The 21,659-nt window shown below is 37.6% G+C and overlaps 2 protein-coding genes across 6 annotated transcripts in view; both read left to right on the top strand.

The window, feature by feature from the left end:
• The window catches only part of LOC125688291 (claudin-8-like), a 338,757-nt gene that overhangs the window by 191,551 nt on the left and 125,547 nt on the right, over positions 1-21,659 (top strand). The window lies entirely within an intron of this gene.
• GRIK1 (glutamate ionotropic receptor kainate type subunit 1) overlaps positions 1-21,659 on the top strand; it is a 160,465-nt gene that overhangs the window by 104,567 nt on the left and 34,239 nt on the right. For 4 of the 5 annotated variants that reach the window (XM_048934133.1, XM_048934134.1, XM_048934136.1 and 1 more), the window contains exons 6-10: positions 400-573; positions 3,536-3,679; positions 16,246-16,353; positions 17,471-17,515; positions 20,516-20,629. In XM_048934133.1, coding sequence (XP_048790090.1) covers positions 400-573; positions 3,536-3,679; positions 16,246-16,353; positions 17,471-17,515; positions 20,516-20,629 — 585 coding nt within the window. The remainder of the gene's footprint in view (positions 1-399; positions 574-3,535; positions 3,680-16,245; positions 16,354-17,470; positions 17,516-20,515; positions 20,630-21,659) is intronic. The other variant, XM_048934135.1, reaches the window with a different exon arrangement.

The raw sequence follows: 21,659 nt of genomic DNA, 5'->3' as shown, positions 1-21,659 counted from the left end.
GGAGTTTTCCTTCCCAGAGTTCAGAAATAAGCTCAGCTTTGACCAACTAATTCTTCATGTTGGCTTGTCAGCACTGTAGCACTGTTAGAGGGCTAAAATTAGATACTGTTGTGGTTTGGTTGCAAAATAACATTGTTGTGGGGACCTGATTTACATATTCCAACAAAGCAGCTATGTAGTTTGTCATAAACTTCACACAACCTTTCTTTATTCAGATTTACAACTGAAATGGTTATGGATAAGTTTTGAGGGCAAGCAGAGTTCTCAGGGGTTAAAAAAAAAGCATAACAAGAGCTTTGGATTAAAAATCAAATACAATTCTTGTCTAATTGTATTTTTTGAATATTTTCTTTAAAAACGTTACATCTGATTTTGATTGTTTTCTTAATGTTGATTTAGGATCTATTTGCATTGGACCTGGAACCTTACAGATACAGCGGAGTCAATATGACAGGCTTTCGCCTACTCAACATCGAGAATCCTCAGGTCTCATCAGTCATTGAGAAATGGTCAATGGAGCGTCTGCAGGCACCACCAAAACCAGAGACTGGCCTCCTTGATGGCATGATGACAGTAAGTGAGCAACTGCAATGATGCAAAGGCATCTATAGCATGCTCTGGAGAAGAGTAACGGCTCTCTGTCGTGCTACCATCCAGCCTACACCATCCATTTTTTTGTTACAAATGTATATACTACTGTCTCACTTCTCCATTAATGTTCTGGATGGAGTGAAAAACGCAACAGGAAATAAAAACTTTCAGAGCAGATATAGGATTTATGACCTGCAGGAAAGATATTGTACATGTGGACAGGTAATAGCACTTCTAAATTGGAAAAGAACCCTTTCCCTTCATTTCTGTTATCTACAGCAACTCTGGCTTTTAAGATATAATTTAAAGATAAATGAAAGGTATCATCAAGTCAGGAAATTAGGATTTTTTTTCCCTACCACTTCCTTAAGAATGAAAGGAAAGAATAGGAGCAATCACACAGACCATATGACTCCATTCAGTTTTGCAGGGTAGAGGGCTGCCATTTTTTTGCGGTAAGATAATATGTCTTGTCTTGGATAGAGGTAGTAGAGGTGATACAAAGTAGGTTTTATTGCAGATGATTGCAGGGAAAATTCTGAAGCATTCTAACCCCTGAAGAAAAATTCATTATGTGTGCTACCACTAGCATTTATATATACATATATATATATATATATATATATATCTTGTTTCAGCAGTATAACTGTGTTCCCAGAAGCAGGAGAGAAACTAGGATTTTAGGAAAACCTAAGTTCTTACTAATCTCTCATCCCCTCCTTTGCATCTCTCTAACATCTTAGTGTCCTTCATACTCTGGGACAGCATGAACACCAGGAAAAGCATCTTCTTAGTTATCTGTGAGTGTTTAAGTATTCATAGTAAGCTGTGAGTGCTTAAGTATTCATAATAAGTTTTGCTTATTCAGTTTGATAGAGAGCTGCAGTACTGCTATGTTTCGTTAGACAATAAGGCTATGACAAGCTGCACATTACAAGGAGGTGAGGATTATATATCCTATTGTTAATTCAGGATTTTTCCTTTCATGCTATAATTTCTGCCATGATCACAGATTGTGGGAGATGAGCAGAGCATAACCAAGGCAGTTTTGAGCTCACTTTTTATGCCCAAATGGCACACAGAGATGTATTTGTTCTAAGTAGATCTTTGAGTTTCTTTGCAGTAATTTAAACAGAATCAAAATCAGAAAGACAAATTCCAAGACTAGGTCTTGGACCTCTTCTTCCTGTGCATAAGAATAGATATCAACATTTAGGCACTTTTCTTCAGAAAATGAGGTGACTCTTTGTTTCTCAATGTTACCCCAAGCACTAGAACATAAAAGAAGGACAAGGAGAAACAAATGACAAGAAGAAGCAGTGTAACCTCCCAGTTACTGCAAGGTGGGATGGATGAGTAGTAAGTTGCACAAACACAAGATCCAAACTGCCAGGTTGGGCATTACTGCCCAACATACTAACCATGAGGGAGGCATCATGTTAAGTAACAGGCTTGGTGGTCCCAACTAGGAATGCAAAGCAAGGTGTGCACTGAAACATTTTCACTAAGTACTTCTAGATCCTCTAAGCCTTGGACATAGACCAACTGGTACATCAGCACCAGTGAAAAATTCAATCCTGAATGTACATGTCTCTTGTCTAATAAAAAGACCTGTACTCAAGCCCATTGACTTGAGATTAATATGAATCTTTCCACTGAGTTAGAGGGGTTTGGGATCAGGCCTTTAGTCAGTGGGTCTGTTTGGAACAAGTATTTTCTTTAAGACTCTAGACACTGAGAGCAGATGTTGTTGTCTCTTCCTGCTTGCCTCTCCACTTATAACATTTTTAATTTGCTTGAGTTGTGAGAGCATGGTTTTGTGCAGATCCTGACTAGTGTGTCAAGAGCAGTTCCTGATCTGCAGTACATTAAGATTAATTGATAAATTCAGATCACAATGGAGGTTTTTGCTGGAAATCAAATGCTGGTAAGAGTGATGCTGTTGTAATGTACTTAGGTAAATGAAACAAAGAATCAAATCTATTAATTTCCCAAGGGAGTAACACAGGAAAGGAATAAAAAATGCTGTAACTTCGCAGTTCATATAGGCATGTCCAGCTTTTCTCATCTACAGTTACTGCCTTTTTAAAGGCCCCTACTTAATTATTCAGTAGCTTTTGAAGAAATATAAGCACTTCATTTTTACCACAACCCTATGCGTTATGGGAAACACAGACAGTCCTATCTCAAGCACCAAATCAACAAAGTACAATGTGGGAGAAGGTAAGATTTTTCTTAAAAAAATTCACTGATAAAGGTTTATAGACTGTGCAATATCAGTCTGGGGCTTACTGGGTATGATTTTTAACCAGTAAGTCAATTCTCAGAAGAAATACTGATGCACAACAAGCATCCAGCAATTTTAATTTCAGCATCACAGAGGTATTGACTGTCTTAGACAATAGAGTTTAGATGTAGAAATTCACCTTTGTCACTAAGGTACCTCAAAAAGACAAGTCACCTTCCTCTAAGGTGGCATGGGAGGTATGGCAAGGGAATTGCTATAGCTGGAGTTCAGTGGAGCCATTATACCCATTAATGTCAACAGCCAAGATATCTGAAGGCAGTCAGATACTTAGAAGCAGCAAATATCTTTAAGATACTTCTCTGGTGCTCAGTGGGACTGATTTCCCTGGAAAGACAGGACCTGTGTTGCTCATTAACACTCCTCACCATGCTGTTGCAAACAAACTCCTTCCTGCATTTTCTTCCCATTTTCTTCCCCATTTCCTGGCACCTGAAAATTGTATGAAAGTAATTTACACTGAAAACAAAAGAAAACAAACCCATCAGCATTAGCAACAGATTTCCAAGGAGAGCCAATGAAGGAAGCAGTGAATTCTTACTTATCACCAACCCAGAGTATTGCTTCTCAGTATTGAAGCCAGGTAAAAGGAGGCATATTTAAAAAAAGCCTTTCTGTGTTATTATTTTTTTCATGTAGACTGAGGCAGCTCTGATGTACGACGCAGTTTACATGGTAGCAGTGGCCTCCCAGCGTGCCTCTCAAATGACTGTCAGCTCCCTGCAGTGTCATAGACACAAGCCGTGGCGTTTTGGACCCAGATTTATGAATCTGATAAAAGAGGTAAGTGTAGACCATCTGCTTATGGCCAGCATAGTCCTTCCTCTGTTCATTACTGTTCTGGCTTGTGTTATTGCTCCCTGCTCTTTGTCATATGCTATATTTCTGGCACCCAGTTTTTCCTCACTTTCCCAGAGGAGAAACATTGATTTACAGACACAAGGCTGTGTTTTAGTTGCAACTTTATCTGGTCTTTGAGAAACATTAACTGCTAAGCCCTAAGTGCGATAAAATCTCAAGCTAAGGCACAAGACTTCCCATGGGTTTTGCTTGGGTAATTATGGATGTTTATAACTTCTTAAGTGAGCAAGCATTCCAGAAAATGGAAGAGTCAGTTCACCACTTTAAATTGATTGTTTTACAGACTGTTTGATGAATCACTGAATAATACAACATTCAGAGAATACTTCAATCATTACTTCTAAAGAAGCAAATTGCTTCATGAGGTTATGCACTATCTCATAAGATTTCATCACTGGGATATCTTGATCCATAAATATTCTAAAAATACACGTTTCAGCTGAAATGTCCTCACATTTCCAATAAAACAGTTTGTATTATGAATCTCAAAAGGAAGCTTCTCCTTTAAGTCAGAGCATGAAAGTGAAAATTATAAATTATGTGTAGCTTCCTAAGTATATTTCACCATTTCCCCCAGTTTTGGGTCATGATAATGAAATTCTTTTATAGCCAAACTCATTAGTTCTTGAGAAGGTGGAACAGTACCTGTATATTGAGGTACAAGGTAAGTAGTGGCAGCACATCAGGACATACAGCTGAATCCAGGAATATCTTAGGAACAAGCTGAAAGGGAAGATGTGGTGGCTTCAGGACATGTACAAGAACTATTGTCACCTCCTCCAAAACACCTCCTCCAAATTTCTTAGAGTTGCCATAGTCAGTCTACAACATGGTGATTCACCAACACACATAAGTGATACTTATTAATACAGTACTCTCCACACAGAGTTCTATGGATTTTAAGGTTTCCCTACAAACTTCTTCAAAATATAAGGAAAAGACAAGAGTCACCCTAGTACTGAAGAGCACTTGACTTTTAGAATCAAGGAAGCTTTGAAATATTTCCCAGCAGGGACTCAGTTGTGGGAAGGCTCACAGAAGACAGCACTGGCTCTTTCTACTGTCGCTGATCTCACCTATATGACATCCAGCTCCTGCTTTGGGGAGGAAGTGGTGGGGCTGTAAGCAGAATCAGTAGAAGACAAGAAAATGACCTCAGAGGATGAACTTCCCCCCCATCCTGATTTAATCTGAATGGGAACCTTTTAATCTTGTACTTCTTGATTTCAAGCATAATGAGGTAGCAGTGCTACTCGTTGAGGGACATGGTTAGTGAGCGCTGTGGTGATTGATTCATGTTTGGACTGGGTAATCTTACGGGTCTTTTCCAATCTTGATGTTTCTATGACATATAATTTCTGTTACATTTTTAAAAGAATTACAATGATACTGAAAGTTAGCAAATGACTTTGTAATCAGTGAAGGCGCTTGCATAATTCTATACCACCTATTTTGGGTGATGCTGATCTCATAGCTTAAGGGTCCTGAATTGCCAGAAATTCTAGATGTATCTCTGCAGATTCTATTCAGAGTTTATTGTTAAGCAGTTATACAGTTCCCATTTATCATGTACAGCTGGCTTCTCTTGTATGGAGTGAGATATGTGAGCTAATTAGTGATTGTTGAGCAGATAGTGTCTTTTGTGGTCACTAAAACACTGATTTAAACACAGCAAAGGTCTTATCTTCCTGTTTCTGTTCTAGAAAAAAAAAAAAAAAAAAGTGGTTATTAAAATTGCATGATAAGGTTTAATAAGACAGTATTATATTTCCCTTGAAGGCTATAACAGGCATTGGAAACTAAATAGCAAATATGATTAGATGTCACTCACGTTAGGATCTGATTTGCTCAGCAAGGAGGGATGAACTGTATAAATTATGAATCAAATGGATGCATGGAAAGGCATGCAGAGAAAAAGTCAAGCAAGCAGAAAGAATGGTTTGTGCCCACATAAATACAGTTTAATTATACTAGATTGTAATATGGTACTGGCAATGTGAGAAGCCATTTTACAGGCTGCTCTGAAGACATGCTGGTCTCAGAGAAGAACATTCAGACAAAGAGGCTGCATGCAATGAGTACTGCAGGTGTTAGAGCTTGGCAAGATCTTCAATAACTTCCTGGTGTATTTTGGTTTCTTTGCATTATATCTTAGTGGTGATAAAATAAGTGAGATGACTGCATTTCTTATGAGCCCATTTATAAAATACCAGATTATTGCTAACTGAAAAGACCTCAGAACCATTCTGGACGTAAGCAGAGGATAAGGTGGAAAGCCTCTTCACTCTTCAGAGGGCAAATTAAATTTTTTAAGCTTGTCACTATCCTGTTGGGATGTCAAAGTCAAATGCTATGCCTGGTCCTTAAAAAGGAGAGATTTCTTCCAGAAAGCAATGGGAAAGTGGATATTCTGTGATAAAACATCATCTGGTTTATGCTGTTTTGAATGCAAGCTCATTGGAGTTAGTTTCTGAATTTTCAGAGTATATGAAACCAAACTGTATTGTATTGTAATGTGTGAATATTCCTCCATTGGCTTAATGACTTCAAGAGTACCAGGTAAAAGCAGTATCAGAATAACTGCCTGTTTTTCCTAATGGCCAAGACTTACTGCACTACTAGTAGGCCTATGTGAGAAAAGCAAAAGAAAAATAATGTCTGAAGCTAGAAAATAATCAATTACAGTGACAGAAAGAGTAATCTTCTATTCTCTGAAGATCTCATGAGCTAATGCTGATTATAGGAACCATTTACCAACCTGCATGGAAAAGCAATCCTGCCTAAAGTTCCTTCAACCTGAGGACAGCTTTGAGGTCAGAGAGGTTATCAACTAGTTCTCATAAAGGAGGGTTTTATACATAAAATACACTGTCTGGGATCAAGATTTTTCTACAGTAGATCATAAAGATCTTTTTAATGAAAAGTAAGTCCTTGTCAGAAACTTGTCTTTCTCAGTGACCTAATGTCATTGATATCTAAATGATATTGTAATATTTTAGCCCTTGCAGAAGCATTAACAGAGAGCAGATCTTGCCCACTTCCAGAAAGAAAAGTTAGGTCATTCTCTCTCTTCAGAGAGGGAATAAGAGAGAAGGACTGATTCCACCCTTCCTGAAAGGCAAATGTGCACAAACATAAAACAATTTTTCACAATTAGATGATCAGATTCCCTAATCATGTCCCCTTTAAATCATGGGTTAAGTTCCAGAATAACATTTGTCTATTGATTTTTATTCAGTTATCTTGTAAACCAGTGTGAGATAACTCCCCTCACTTGATCTCAGAAGTAACTATAAGAACAACAGAGTAGAGAAGAGTTTCAGAAAATATGGATGCAGACTTTATCTTCACTAACTTTATTCTCCTCAAAGAGAATCACACTCAGAAATCTCAAAGATTTAAACAAAAAATCTGAAGTATGTATACGTTTCAGTTTCTGTTCATTGATGACAAAATATGTCAGCATGGCTGGTTAGTAGACACCAGCAGTAAGAGCAATACATCTATGTTCTGGATCAAAAACGGCACGCAATCTTCTTTTGGTAGTACCTTCTTCCATGAAGATAATGTATAGCTGAGGCTAATGCCAACAGACACTTATATTCTGAAATAAAATTTTAAAATTCATGCAATTATCTATGCACATATAAATATCAAAATAATAGTTCTGGAACTTGCATAGTAAGACTAGAATAGACAGAAATTGTCAGCAAGTCTCTGATACTATAGTGCTTAGAATTAAAACAAGAAATCTGGCAGAAACATGACGTATATTCTCTTCTACTCAATTTTTACTTTCTCAAGGATTGTCTAGAAAGTAGACTTGTTTAAAAAGTGGGCAAGAATTACTATAAACTGTTTTTATCTAAATAGATGAAGATTTTTTTTTTATATTTACTACACAAAATCAATTTTTTTGAACATATTTTGTATGTTCTTGCCTACTAGAAATGCTCATCATTTTTTCCACACTGATATTTCCGTTTAGGAGTTAGCACATGGCCCAAACTTATTTGCACTGGAAAAGCTCCCAACAGCCCTAGCCGTTGCACCATTGAGCAATTCACTGTGAACAGCCTTTACACAGAAAACCTTGCAAGATAACTGTTAAATGCAGATGGTTTAGATTTCAGAGCAGTGTACTCTTATTGAAACAGTGTGTTCATCAAGGACACAAGCCTCCTACTCACTCATTCACATATATTCCATTGCTTGGGTTCTGTTATCTCGGGTGGAAATGACACTGTGCTTTGCATCATGTGAAGTCTCAATGGGATCTCTGTTGTTCAGTGAGTCAACATCACTGTAATAAGACAACAGCATGGGCAGGGAGGATGTTTCCCACACAAGATGTTGGGTGGGAACACTAAAGGTCTGACTTTGGTTTCTGATTCTGCCATGGATTCTCTGCAACCATGAGCAAATAATTTTCAGCCAGCTCCAGTAACTTTGTCTCAGTTACCAGAGACAAAAAAGCAGACCATTGCCTTGTGGATGTTTTCAAGGCACTGACATGATCAGGCTAATCGCTGCCTACACACATAGCTATCAAATCAGTCTAAAACAAAAGTGCCAGGGCCTGAAATCTAGGTGAAGAATATCTGTAGGTGGAAAGGCTGTGATTCCCTTCTGTAAAAGATGTACAATGGCTCTTATCTAGTTAATGTGTTCAGGCTGTTAGCTACGTGGAACAGGATCTCCCCACACTGCCTCACCTGCACAATCAGTATCTGTTACAATGAAGTTCTATCCCCTGTTATCACAATAGTGCAAAGTTGTTTTTCATGTTTGGAGTCAACAGTAAATCACACAGTCACTTTAGTGGCAATCACATTTGTGCAGTGTAAAATAAACACTGCTCCTCCTAGGAATGCAAGATTTAACCTTCCCTTCTGATCCTTCTCTCTCACTCTCTCACCTCTGGTATTGTTATAAAGCTATTTGGTAAGTGTAAGCTTTAATGGAACTCAAAGGCATTTCAAACTCAGATTCTGAAACGAATCCACCTACTCTATCATCCTCAAGTATTCAATTTGTTTCTCAAATATATCATACCAAAAGCCTTTCACGTGACTACCTGAAAGTCATTAAGCTCAGCCACCACCCTGGAAACAACTGTTCTTGAACAGTTCATAGAAACCTTGTTTTCCTAAGAAATCCCTTGTTTCTATTCATCTACCATTTGTCTCTTGTTTCTGGACAGATATCTGCTCAGTCTTATAATATCTGACTAAAATCCTTCCTAAGAACAAGCCTTCCCACACTGCCTCTTTTCCATTTCAACATCGTTTACTCTTCTGAGTAAAAGGACTCTGGCACATCATGAATTTCACCCTGCAGTGGTGAATGCTGAAACTACTTTTATTGCTGCTGTTATGCTGGATTTGGACCAGGATAATGGCAAAGTCATACACTAATTCACTGTATTCCTTAATCCTTGAGAATCTTCTTTAATAAGAGGATTAATTGTAAGAGCTGATAAGTTCATGTGTGGCTCAGAGCACATTTATTATGATTTCCTCTGCAACTAGAAGCAATAGCACTATCTCTTAAATCTATCAACTGTCTCTGCTATTCTAACAAAGCAGGAACTTTTTCTTCCAAAAGGAAAGAAATGAAAGGAGAATTTAAAGAAAGATTTCCCTGGTCATTAGCATTTTGATTGGGCAGTTATCTGCAGAAAAGTGAATCATGGTATTGAGAGCATGAAGCTACATGAGAAATTTTACAAACTGCTCAGATACCTGATTTTGTAGTCAAGAAGTAAAAGTTTAGAGCTATGTGAGTAAAGGAGCTCACTCACTGTCTTATTCTTTACTATCATGTAACACAATTCATGATCTCAGTATAAGTGCATTAATTGTCAATAATGATTCTGTAAACCGTCAACCTTGTTGCTTTTGTTACCAACCTTGTTGCTTTTTATGATAATGTAATAATAATGTTAATGATAATGTTCCCTTGTCAGCAGACAAGTGAAGAGACACTGATGTCATCTATCTGGACTTCAGTATGGCCTCTGACATGGTCCCCCATAATGTCATTCTCTCCAAATTGGAAAGATATGGATCTGACAGGTGGACTATTTGATGGATGAGAAACTGGTTATGAGATTGTACCCAGAGAGCAGTGGTCAATAGCTCAGTGTTTGGATGGAAATCAAAGACAAGTGGCGTTTCTCAGAGAATGGCAACACTCCCCCACTGAGTGGGATTGAGACTCTGCAAGTCTGTGGATGACACCAAGCTGTTTGGTGTGGTTGACACACCTGAGAGGCTGGATGCCATCCAGAGAGACCTAGACAGGCTCAAGCAATGGCCCCAAGAGAAACTCATAAGGTTCAACAAGTCCAAGTGGAGGGTCTTGCACTTGGGTCATGGCACCCCTATATCAGTAAAATTTGAGGAATGCTGTAACTGAAATTGTGTCAGTGCACCACTCACAGGGAGAGCTTCACTCTCATTCACCGTACACTAATTATCTTTATCTGAGGTGAAATGTTCTAATAAGGTGGTGGCTAACACAAATTATAATGTAAAGTCTCTCTTCAAGACAGGACTAATTCATTTTTGAGAACTTTATTTTGGTAGACCAGCAGATAAGTTAAATGAATTTCCTAATTTCAGTCCAAACACCCAATGCAGTCATTTTGGAAGATGTAGAGATACAAAATGACTAGCTAGAATGTCTGTGCCACTGAATAACGGTAAAGGAGTAAACATAATTTGGAGAGTTGAAAATAAACATACTGTTTTCCTAAATTCCAGGTCAAATGATTGCCAATTAGTTGTTACTCTTTTATAAAAAATTACATGATAGCGGTAAGTTAATACCTTTTTCTTTGTAACTGCAGTTGGATAAAAATTTTCAATAAATCAGAAATACATGCTCAATTTTGCCTAGTAAGTTCTAATAATAAATATACACAGAATAACACCAAAAATTAAAATAACAAACAAAAAAAAAAACCAACCAACTTGGAAAATACAATCATCATTTAAAAATGCAGTTCAATTATTCATCATTCTAGCTTAGATAGGTTGCTCAGTAAAACAATTTACCAAAGGTAATCCTGTGAACAAAACTGAGTAGATAGGATAATATCCATTCCTTTTACTGGGCTTCTCCAATAGTGAAGAGTCCAGTGAAACAACTGCAGTTGCAAAGTCCCATTAACTACATGGAGAAATTCTACTGTTTGCATGCCTTCAGATAAGCTGTCAAAATGCTCAAATTACAGAGGAAATGAAAAAAAAAAGAAGAAAGAAAGGGTCATCATCTACTGTGAGAATGTCTCCAGTCAATCACTTGAGAAATAATAAAGTATTTGAGAAATTAAAAGTAGTGCTTTTAAAAGAAGGCTGTAATTTAACACCATGTTTATATCTGAGCATGGTTTTCAGATAAAGTATTAGTTATCTTCTACTTACTATACTTTCAAGTTACTGGTAGATGCAAAGTGTCAGAATACCTAGTACAAGCCAAGTTTGTACTTAGTTCTCTGGATCTGAGCAACAGAACATAATAATACCACTCTAAGATAGCTTTTCACTCAGAAATTTTATCAACTCCTCCTTTTGTCTATATCTTTTCAAAATTTGTTAAGCTATAATCACAGTTCTGTTTGTACATGAAGGGTGCCTATATGTGCCTGAGATGCTTTCTGCTAACTTTAATTCCAGACATGGCTTCAAAATGGGTAGGAATCTTATTTTCTGAACAGTGGGAATTATTAAACTGGAAATTAAATTGTATTAAAAGTCTAAAACTTGAGTATGAAACTGTAAAGAGGTTGCTTGATTAATTACAAGTGAAGGTTCAAAGAACCGCTTCAGAAAAACTGTTTTATTTCACAGGTCATTGGAATAAGTGGAATATTAATAGAAGGGAGGAAATGTATGCACATTATGAAACATGATTAAACATAATATTTTTAAAAATTAGAGTAAGATCGTGCACTTTCGTACTGCCAGGCCATTTTGAACACTTTTTAAACAGCCTTGAAGAAAATGAAATTCTCTAATCTGAATTGCATGTGAAATACAATTGACCAATATCTATCACTTCAACACTGGCCTTGGTAAGAGTAAATATGTCACAGAGAGATAAACAGTTAACTAAAATGCTTGGATGCACATCTATTGAGTAGGAAAAAACAAGATCACTAAAAGGTAATCAATTTGTCTGAGAAAGATTGATATTTTTGTGTACTGCAATACAGCATTGGCAAAACTGTCTATATCCCATTATGGATATATCATAAAAAGGAATATTGATTATAGCCATGCATCATATACACTAGGCATTATGATTTACTGATCTAGTTATATCTGGTAACAGAAATCGGAAAATCTGTGAGGTCTACTGGAGACAAAATAAACAGAACCTGAAATGTACCTGTTGTTTTAACTTAGGAAGTTTGGAAATGGTTTTGTGATTGAGCCATTGAGGCTTTGTTGAAATACAGTAATTGACTCATGATGATGAAGTGGAAATTGATATAAAGACTGTATAATGGTTGTGTGAATAGACCTCAAGCTTCTGGAGTTGAGTCACATTAGTTCTCCATTTGTTATAATTTTCCATCTGTATATTTATATAGAAAACAATACTGTGATTTATACATTTAAATACAGATGACATTTTGTATTTTACCCATAATTTTAATCTTCTAAATAGAAAGTTTCAGTTTTAGTTATTTGGTTTCTTTGTGTAGCCTGCCTTTTCAGGCACATGACAGCTTCTGGAGAGGTCTGAAGATTTAGCTGTAAGAAATTTAGATGTAATTTCTTCTATCCACTGTCTTCCCTTTGCTTGGTAAGAAAGAGTCAGGATAGCTAAAGGTTCTGTATGGTTTGCTTATGGACTAGCTAACATATTGGGTGAATTTCCTGTTTTGTTTAATAAACAGTAGGAAGTTATCAAATATTTACATCTTATAAGTAGGAACTATAGTTATCTGATAAGATACAGTATTGGAGGCTATGAGATCTTATTTTGAACCTCACTTAAACAGCACAGCACCCTACTGCTGTGAACCAAATTGCTGAACCAGCAGAGCAGTGTCTCATCACAGCTCTGTTGTCAGAGGCAGCTTGCAACCTTGCAAAAACAGGATCAAAGACGAGCAAAGGACGTTACAAACAAAGTGACAAAAATCACATTTTTTAATTACACTGAAGGCTGTACTCAAAGTTATGCTAAAAAAATCAAAAATACATTCTGTCTGTAAGAGGCAAGTCAAATTGTGCCCTCAGTTCCACAATATTAAAGCAAGGACAGAGTGTAAAAAAGGCAATTTCTTTTGATGAATTACTTGATTAAGTTCCGATTCAACTTTTATTATATCCTGTAACATTTAACACAGAGTGGCACTAGAAACATTAAAACAGCTATAAATCTTGCATATAAAAGCATGAAATCTCACTGCTGTGTTCAACAGTCATGCAGTTTCTGGCCATTCCAAAAGTTCTGCTTCATTTCTAGTCGTTAATTGCATCTGAGAACTGTGCAAATGCCGCCTGTTCTGTTTGCCTGAACATGATAACTAGTAGGCATTCGTATACTTGATTTAACTGACAGGCACCTAGACGTGGCATACGGATGTGATTTCTGAGCAATTGATACATTACAGTTTCTTTGCATGCAAGAAGCAATTGTGCCTTAGGATGCAAATCATATTAAAAACTGGGAAGTGTTATCATAGACTGCAGAAGACCCAGGATTGACAGCACATTCTTAGCTCATCCCTCTCTCCGGTTTTTGAAGAAATCTTTGGTTTCTGATCAGGAAAGGAATGTCACCCATCTGTCTGGACATGCTGTAGGCACATGTGACATAGCTGCCTCAAAGTAAGAAATTAAATGATGCTCGTTGGACTCTAACTCAAATGTTTTACTTTTATTTGGAGTAAATAAAATAAATATGATTATAAGAGATAGAATTTCATATAGAATTTAAAATTCATGTAGACTGTGTCTCACGAAGAGGGTCCGAAGAACACCTTCAGAATTGAAGGTCAACTCTGCAAAAGAGTCCTTGATTCCTGTTTATAATTTAAATCATTATTTAATGGTCTAAAAGACGCTTAAGGAAAACAAAGACTATATGCACTTATCTGCTACCCTGAAGCTTAAGTATACACCTGTGCAACTTGTAACATCTTTTGAGTTCTTTTTTTTAATGGAGAACACCTCTTTCAAAAGTGAGTTGGCATTTTATCATGCAGAACTGAGATTTAGGTTCCTGATACTATTTCCAAATCTAATGCATTTTCTCCTTTACGCCTTTATTGACGATCATATCACGTTAGCAGAGAAGCAGAGCACTTGATGTGTAATCAATAAATGTGAACATTTCACAGAAACAAATTGCCCTCTGAGGAGGAATGGATAGCTAAAGATCATATTTAAAAAAATGTTCCATCTTTACGAATAGGAGATGGGGGTCATGTCAAAGTAATAAAAAGGCAGAGTAGAAAGGAGATATATAACAAAATGCATTTCTCTGTCTTTTTCCTATCCTAGGTCTATTATAACAGCATACAAAAACCTCAAGTGTTTCATGTTTATTGCTAAAGTTTTCACATATTCCCATGTCAATAGTGTGGAAAGTCTCGTAGAAAGATCACTGCCACTGTAGTTTATTTTTCTTTCATTGCTTAACCGTACTTAGAAATCCCAATTTATTTACAGAAAATTCTAGATTAATCTAGATTCTAGACTTGCCTGTGGCACATGGTGATAGCACAGCCTCTGAGATAAAACCTTGCAGACTCAGAGCTGGATATCAGATGTAATGTGAAGGAGAGACATCATTTTCTTAATATGATGATTTTTAATGCATCCTTCATTATGTCATCTGTCTACAACAAATTAAATGAAGCGAATATCAATGTGCAGAGGAAAAGCTTGTAATTTAAGAATTAAACAGCTGATGCACATGAAGAAACTGCCATCATTTATCATAAGCTTTTCTTTGAAGAATTTAATCCAATGTGGGAGTTCCCAAAAATAGGTTATGAAAATCATCTGCAGTTTGAAATGCATGAGTTTGTTTCTTTTGTAGTTAAGCATTAGCTTTGGGAGAAGGATTATGTGAGACAGATAAATCTCATTTGAAAAAAAAGTGAGCATTCTGGAAAGCCTACATGATAAAGAAAGCTTCAACTGTTCAAGTTCAGTAGAGGGTCAAAGTGAGGGTTAAGAGGGGGTTCTTCACCAGAGGGTGGTGGGCATGGAACAGTCTGCCCAGGGCAGTGGTCATGGCCCCAAGTGCCACAGTTCAAGAAGCATCTACATATGCTTTCAGACATATGGTCTAATTTTTGGGTGGTGCTGTGTGGAGCCAGAGCTGGAATTTCCAAATTGGGATATTCTATGATTCTGAGTTAGTTCTGCACATTGATCCTGCCGCAAAGAAGAAGCATTACTCAGTGCAGAGAATCATCATGGCTTTATAGCCTGATGTACAAAATCTATTACTTTAATTTACTCCTGCAGCTAATGCTTAAAATAAGGAAAGCATGAATTCACTTAGCTATGATACAACAGGCAAAATGCTATCTACATCAACTACTATGCTATACTTCAAATACATAATACTCGTGCATACATTGCACTACAAATTGTTTATTAGCTCTCTATGACTGGGTGCATTTTTCCTGAAAGAAAATTTTCCTCCTGCTTTTAGAGCCATCCTCCTCATGCCGTCAACACCTGTGACAACAGGCAGGAATCAGGAATCACTATTAGGAATTACACGCCTTGTTTATGACTTGGGAACTTGCTTACAAGTCTTCTTCACCCGTAACCTGCCCAAGAAACCAAATTATTATGACAGAAGTCCTTCTTTCATTTATCTCTTCCTGGAAAAATCCAGTTTTCCAGGCGCAGAGTAGCAGAAGCAGCACCTAGCACATGCGACTAGGAAAAGCAGAACTGAAGAGTTTAGAAAGCTTTGGTGATTTGGGATGGTTAGCTACCTTCCCTCAAGAAAGACCTCCAGGGGATCCCATTCAGTACTAGATGCCAGTCATTATCCTTCCTCATGGAAAATTTTCAAGGTCCTGGGCTGAAGTAAACAGTATCACTCCAGGGATGTTATTGGCTTTAGACCGCTTTACTTCGACATTCAGACTTGAAGCTCAGACAGAACTTTTTGATTTCTTTTATGCAGTGCAAAACTGCCCGGTCATTGGGTGCTTGTGATACATACTTTATTTTCTCACTGCTTTTCTATATGCAGTACGATACATATGCAGACTGTCACACATTTGTGTCTGCTAGTAAAAGATAAAACATTGAAGAGAAGCTAGATGAAGGAACAAATGGAAGATGCTATTCTAAATCAAAATAAAAAAACGGTCTAGTTTAAAAAAATGCATTTAGAAGTGATTGAATGCCATAGCTAATTTGAAATGCAATATTTGATGTGAGTTTAGAGTAGTAGTTCCTGATAAATGGAAAAGTGTTTTTGTGTTTTCACAGGCACGATGGGATGGCTTGACAGGGCGCATAACCTTCAACAAAACCGATGGCTTACGGAAGGATTTTGACTTGGACATCATTAGTCTCAAGGAAGAAGGAACAGAAAAGGTAAGCAAAACAATGACAGAAAGCTACTTTGGCAGTTGCATGGGAAAGTCCATTTTCCTCAGCTTGAATCTCCTATATTTGGGGTAAAAAAAAACACTGTGACATTGAACAGAGCTACTAAGATTTTAAAAATTATTTTAAAATGTGTACTTCAGAATGTGCATTTTGAAGCACTGGATGGGAATTTTGGATTGGTGATGTTACTACTGAATGTCAGTAATTATTCTAATTGCACACTGCTACTGTAACTTAGAGCAGTGAGGTTATATATGTACATGTATATATATATACATAAAACTTAGACTTACATGTACTGCTTTTAAAAGGTGCAACATGAGGGAGAGAGAAAAGCAGATGGAGGAGTAATAGCCTCAAAAAGTTTTTAGATGGTAAAAAATCTTGATGTTTTTGAACATGATCAGTAGTTTTGCCCTTACATCTCTAACCACTTATGATGGGTTATTCTGAACAGGTGACTAAATTAGCTGTCATCTTTATTTGAAAACAGAAAATTCTGCATAGTACAATTCCAGAAACTGGTTCTGCATTAAAAAAAAAGAAAAAGGTCAATTAAAATTCATGTTCTTCGAGGAAGTTCAAGGAAGCATGCCTCAGAAAAGCAAATTTGAAGTCAACAGTTCTTATTTCCCTTATTTACCACATACAAGTTGTATTGAAGATGCAGAGGGGTACGGTCCTTGAGTCCAAAATGAACCCAGTAGCCGAGGACGTTTTTGGCTTTTCTCCAAAATAGCTGCTGCTAACATGCAAACCACAGCAATGCCAGCCAGGAGCTGTGCTGGAGAACAGCAGGGTCTGTGGGTTCCCAGAGAGAGATGGGATGGTCTTGCCGTGCTCTTGGACAGCCAGCATGGTTTCCCAATGAGCACTGTAATGGGCAGCTACTGCAGCTGTCTGCAGATCCCCAAGGTGAGTATCAGCAGCTCATGTCAGCTAGAGGCTGCGTTGTCCCTTGCTCTGGGTATGCTGGCTTGACTCAGTGATGCTTTCTGTGGGTTAATTGAGACTTTAAATGTAATTGCTCCCACACAGCTCTCCAGAATCATTCTCTTTTCATTTTTAATGAAGTGCTCTGTTTATTTTTCTCTGTACCAAGGCTGCTGGCGAGGTTTCTAATCATTTATATAAAGTGTGGAAGAAGGTTTGTACACAGACAGGTGATGCAAAAAACCTTTGGGTTGTGTCTTCAGACTCATCCATTGGGTTTTGACAGTAACCCTCAAATTAAATTGCAGTTTAGAGACAACAGTCAATCTGAGAATGTGAATTGTAGTACGATAAGTTTTGTCCAAACTTGAAATACTGTAGCCCTAAATAATAAAAAGACCTTGGCAGGAGTCAGACTTTTCATCAGGAACTTTTTTTTTTCACAATTATTTTATTTCTTGGAAGCTGAGCCTTTCCCTTCTCTAAGTAGAACTCCTGGCTTCAGTGAAGCAGTCCTTTTCTCAGCAGTTATATTTTCTGATTCACCTGGGATTTACCACGAGTGGTAAATTTACAACATTTCAAATGTCTATGAGCACCAGCAGCAGGACTGTTTTAACATGCAAGGAGTATTTTTGCCTCCCACAAGAACACATACTGTGCAGGCAATGTTCTAGCATCATTGACTCAAAATTTTGACAAGCGTGTTATTAACTCCTTACAGAAAATAATATAGATGATTAAGTGGATGCTGTCATTCACTAACATATGGAAATTTGAACTAAGCTTGTTTATAAAAGATGAAAATTCACAAATTTCAGTTCCCTTTTGACATAGGATATCTCTGCCTGGTGGATAAGGCACCAAAGCAGGAATCAGAGACCAGCTCCATGAGCCATTCCCTGCTGGAGGTACAACCCACAGTTCCCTGTACCACAAAGTCACCATTCTGTAAGGAGAAGATTACAATTGTGTTTACTGTGCTTAAAGTGTTTTGGATTCACAAGCTGAAAATTTCTTATAATACTTAGAATTGTATCTTTTTTATATCTTTTGCACAGCTCTTATTATTTCTTCTCCCACACACACAATTAAAAAGAGTTTTGTTGTTGTGTTTTTTAATACTATGGAGTAGAACAGTGTAAAATATCCTGCAGTGCTCTTTTCTTGTTCTTGTAAAGGACATACTTGGTACCTTTATTTTAATATCAGTCAGAGGGGCAAAGGCAAAAGGACTCAATTTTCCTCATTCCCAGTGAACAGATCATCCTACCTGACATGCAGAACAGTATTGAATCAATCTGGCTTTTGAGTCTAGGCACTTCATGTTATGCTGAATTTATTTAAATCAAATTATAATTGGTTCAAAACGTAGATTTGCTGAGAAGGGCATATGACAACTCTCAAAGTTGTCCCTAAACTGCAATAAATCTCCTGGATTCACCATAGTGATGTACTGCCTTGGCCTCATTCTTCCAGTGCCCCTCCGACCTCCTCCATTGCTCTAAACAAGGTTGACCTCTGGTGTCATCCTTATCTTCAGATGTAGAGTGTTCTCCTGGTGTATTTTGTATGCACTGTGACTGTGTTGTTCCATGTTCTTCATAGTTGTTCTCTTCCCTGCTGCCAGCCGATAAAAGCAAATCAAGTCAGTATCAACAAGCAGAAGAGCTTTTGATTAAATCAGGCACCCTGGTGCAAATTCAAGGGCACTGGTTATTCACTATGTTTCTGGTGCAGACTATCATAATATATAACATCAGTTCCCCAACATGATCTAACTTTGGAAACAAAGGGAATGCTTGAAAAATACTTAAGGGGGAAAAAAAAAAAAGACATGACTGTCCCCAAGCATACTTTGGAGAAAATATTTATGAAAGACAAGAGCAGTGGCACTCAGGGACACAAACTCAAACTTTGTATGAAATGATATGCTTATTAACTTGAATTGATAATCAGCAAATGCAAATTAATCTGCTGGGTTTGGTACAAAGAGAAGCATTATCTACCTCAGTTAGAAACCAAAGAAAAAGAGTCCTGCCTGGATCTAATGATGGAGTTTCTGGTAGTGGGCATAGACCTTCATTACACAGGACAAGTCAGTGGATAGTGTCTTAGGCTTCCTTGTCAGCTTTGTGGGCAATCTCAGAAGGGGGAATCTGGAAGTTGATCTCTCCTGGTTAGAGCTGAAACATGCTGGCAGAGTGGCACAGCAATGCAAATGGTTCAGTGGATGAACAATGTCAGTCCCCCAAGCCATCTATCTGGTGCTCTCCACAAATGTCCAAAATACAAACCAAGCTGAGCAAGCTCCTTGTCTGAGGTTTTCTCACAGCAGCTCTCAACCACACTATATATGTAAACCAAAGGTAAAAAAATCTGAAGATGCTTTCAGACTGCATTTTTATTAAGTAAATACTTATCTGAATAGATCAACTCCAAGGTTACAATTTCTGTCAGCATAAAGTGGAAGTCTAAATCCACTGAAAAATAATGGAGGTCTTTCCCTTCAGGCTTCAGATCAGACAATAAATACCACAATTCTTCACTGTTTCCAGAGTTAGAAAGGAATTAAAAATCAGTTTTGTCTTTGGTCAAGTATATTTGCTAAACAAACACTTTCAGGGAGTGAGATGTTTTTACCTTGCTAGCTCTGTCATGTATAGTAGTCAATAAATAACAGAATAATCTTTACTAAACTTGATGAAGGCATAACAGAAGCAAAAGGCCACTGCATCCATCAATCTGCTTCAACATATTTATTCAAGCTTTTAATCTCTTGCATTGGAAGACAGAGGTCTGGATGTATGTTTCAACTCTACCATTTACAGAAATAAAAAAATCCATAAAAATAGACGTTTGACATTTTTTAGCAGGAAAGGAAGTCAACATGTTCCACGTTGTAGAAAATTGGCTAATACACAGCTGTATTGACATACCTGATAGTCTTACAGAGAATCAAGTTCAACATGCTCTTGAAAGAGCAGTACATTCCCTGTGTTTTCTAAATGTGACAATCAACCATTTGTTGTTGCTGCCTTATGCAGATCTACAGCTATATCCCTTCTCTAGCATCTTGTACTGCTGCTGTCTCTTTCTGTGGTGACTAGAGCCAGTGCACACTGATCAGGCCACGAGCATTTAGAGAAATGCTGCATTCACTCAGACTGCTCACTGTGACCAGGCAGACTTTCACCTGCTCTCTTCTGTGTAGATCGGCATGTGGAACTCCTACAGTGGCCTTAACATGACAGACAGCAACAAGGACAGATCAACCAACATCACAGACTCATTGGCTAACCGGACACTGATTGTCACGACCATTTTGGTAAGTCTGGCTGGGCAAAGCTGGAGTCCCCACTCATGGTGCAGTTTGCAGGCATGGCCGGTGTTGTGCCATGGGGCTCTACATAGCCACCATGACACCTCTGCCCTGCACTCCACTGCTGCTTTCTTCCATACTTCCAAACATACGTAGGTAAAATACTCCATTTTCAAACAAATTTTTGGATGTAGATTCAGAACCAGCATAAGTTGTCATCCATCCATGCAGTGGACTCAAAATACCCCACTACCAGTAAAAGACTCTGGGACACCTCTGTCTTCAAAACAGTTTAGCTTGCTTCAATATTTCAGAGATGAATCTTGCATACTTTTCTTCCCAAAAGAATTATTCAATATTTCAGAGATGAAAGCTGTATGCTTTTCTTCCCAAAAGAATTAACACACATAAATGCTCAATTTTATAGCCACTGTTTGTACATCCTTTCTTTTAACTGAGAGTTAAATGAAGAGGAATGAAAGAAAGCAAAAAACAGTGGACTGATTGAAGTATGTCCTTATTATGATAAATAAAAAATGTGAAAATGTTTTTCCAGCCATTTGCCCTGCCCCATAGTTCCTCTGTGGTAATTTATGCCACTTTTTTTCCCCCCAACTATCCCATCCAATCCCTCAGGGGAAGAGCTCAGAAACACCCTCTATCCTTCTTTTCTATTGCCAGAGATCATTTTGCCACACTAAATTGCAGCAGCATTTTCCCCCAGACTTTTTCCTAACCAAAATCCTTTAGAAAGAAAAGAAACAAAATAGTTTGCAGTCTACTGCTGTTTTCATTTTTCTCCTCTGAATGCCGGTTCAGCTCACAGCTATATCAAACGTTAGAGGATTTTTCAGTAAAGATGCATCTTTTTTTCTTGAAGATTGTCAGATTTTAGGTTCCGCTTATGATTCTTTTTCCATTTTTCAGGCTTCTCCTTCCTGCTCCTTAGGGTAGGACCATGTACAGATCTTGAATCTAATTCTGAAGCTGCTAAGTGCTGCTTTAATTAAAGCCCATGGGAGCTATGAATGGTCTG

Source organism: Lagopus muta, chromosome 1 (genome assembly GCF_023343835.1).
Source record: "Lagopus muta isolate bLagMut1 chromosome 1, bLagMut1 primary, whole genome shotgun sequence".
Taxonomy (NCBI): Eukaryota; Metazoa; Chordata; class Aves; order Galliformes; family Phasianidae; genus Lagopus; species Lagopus muta.
The sequence above is the reverse complement of the archived record's forward strand: the minus strand, read 5'-3'. Positions and strand labels throughout refer to the sequence as shown.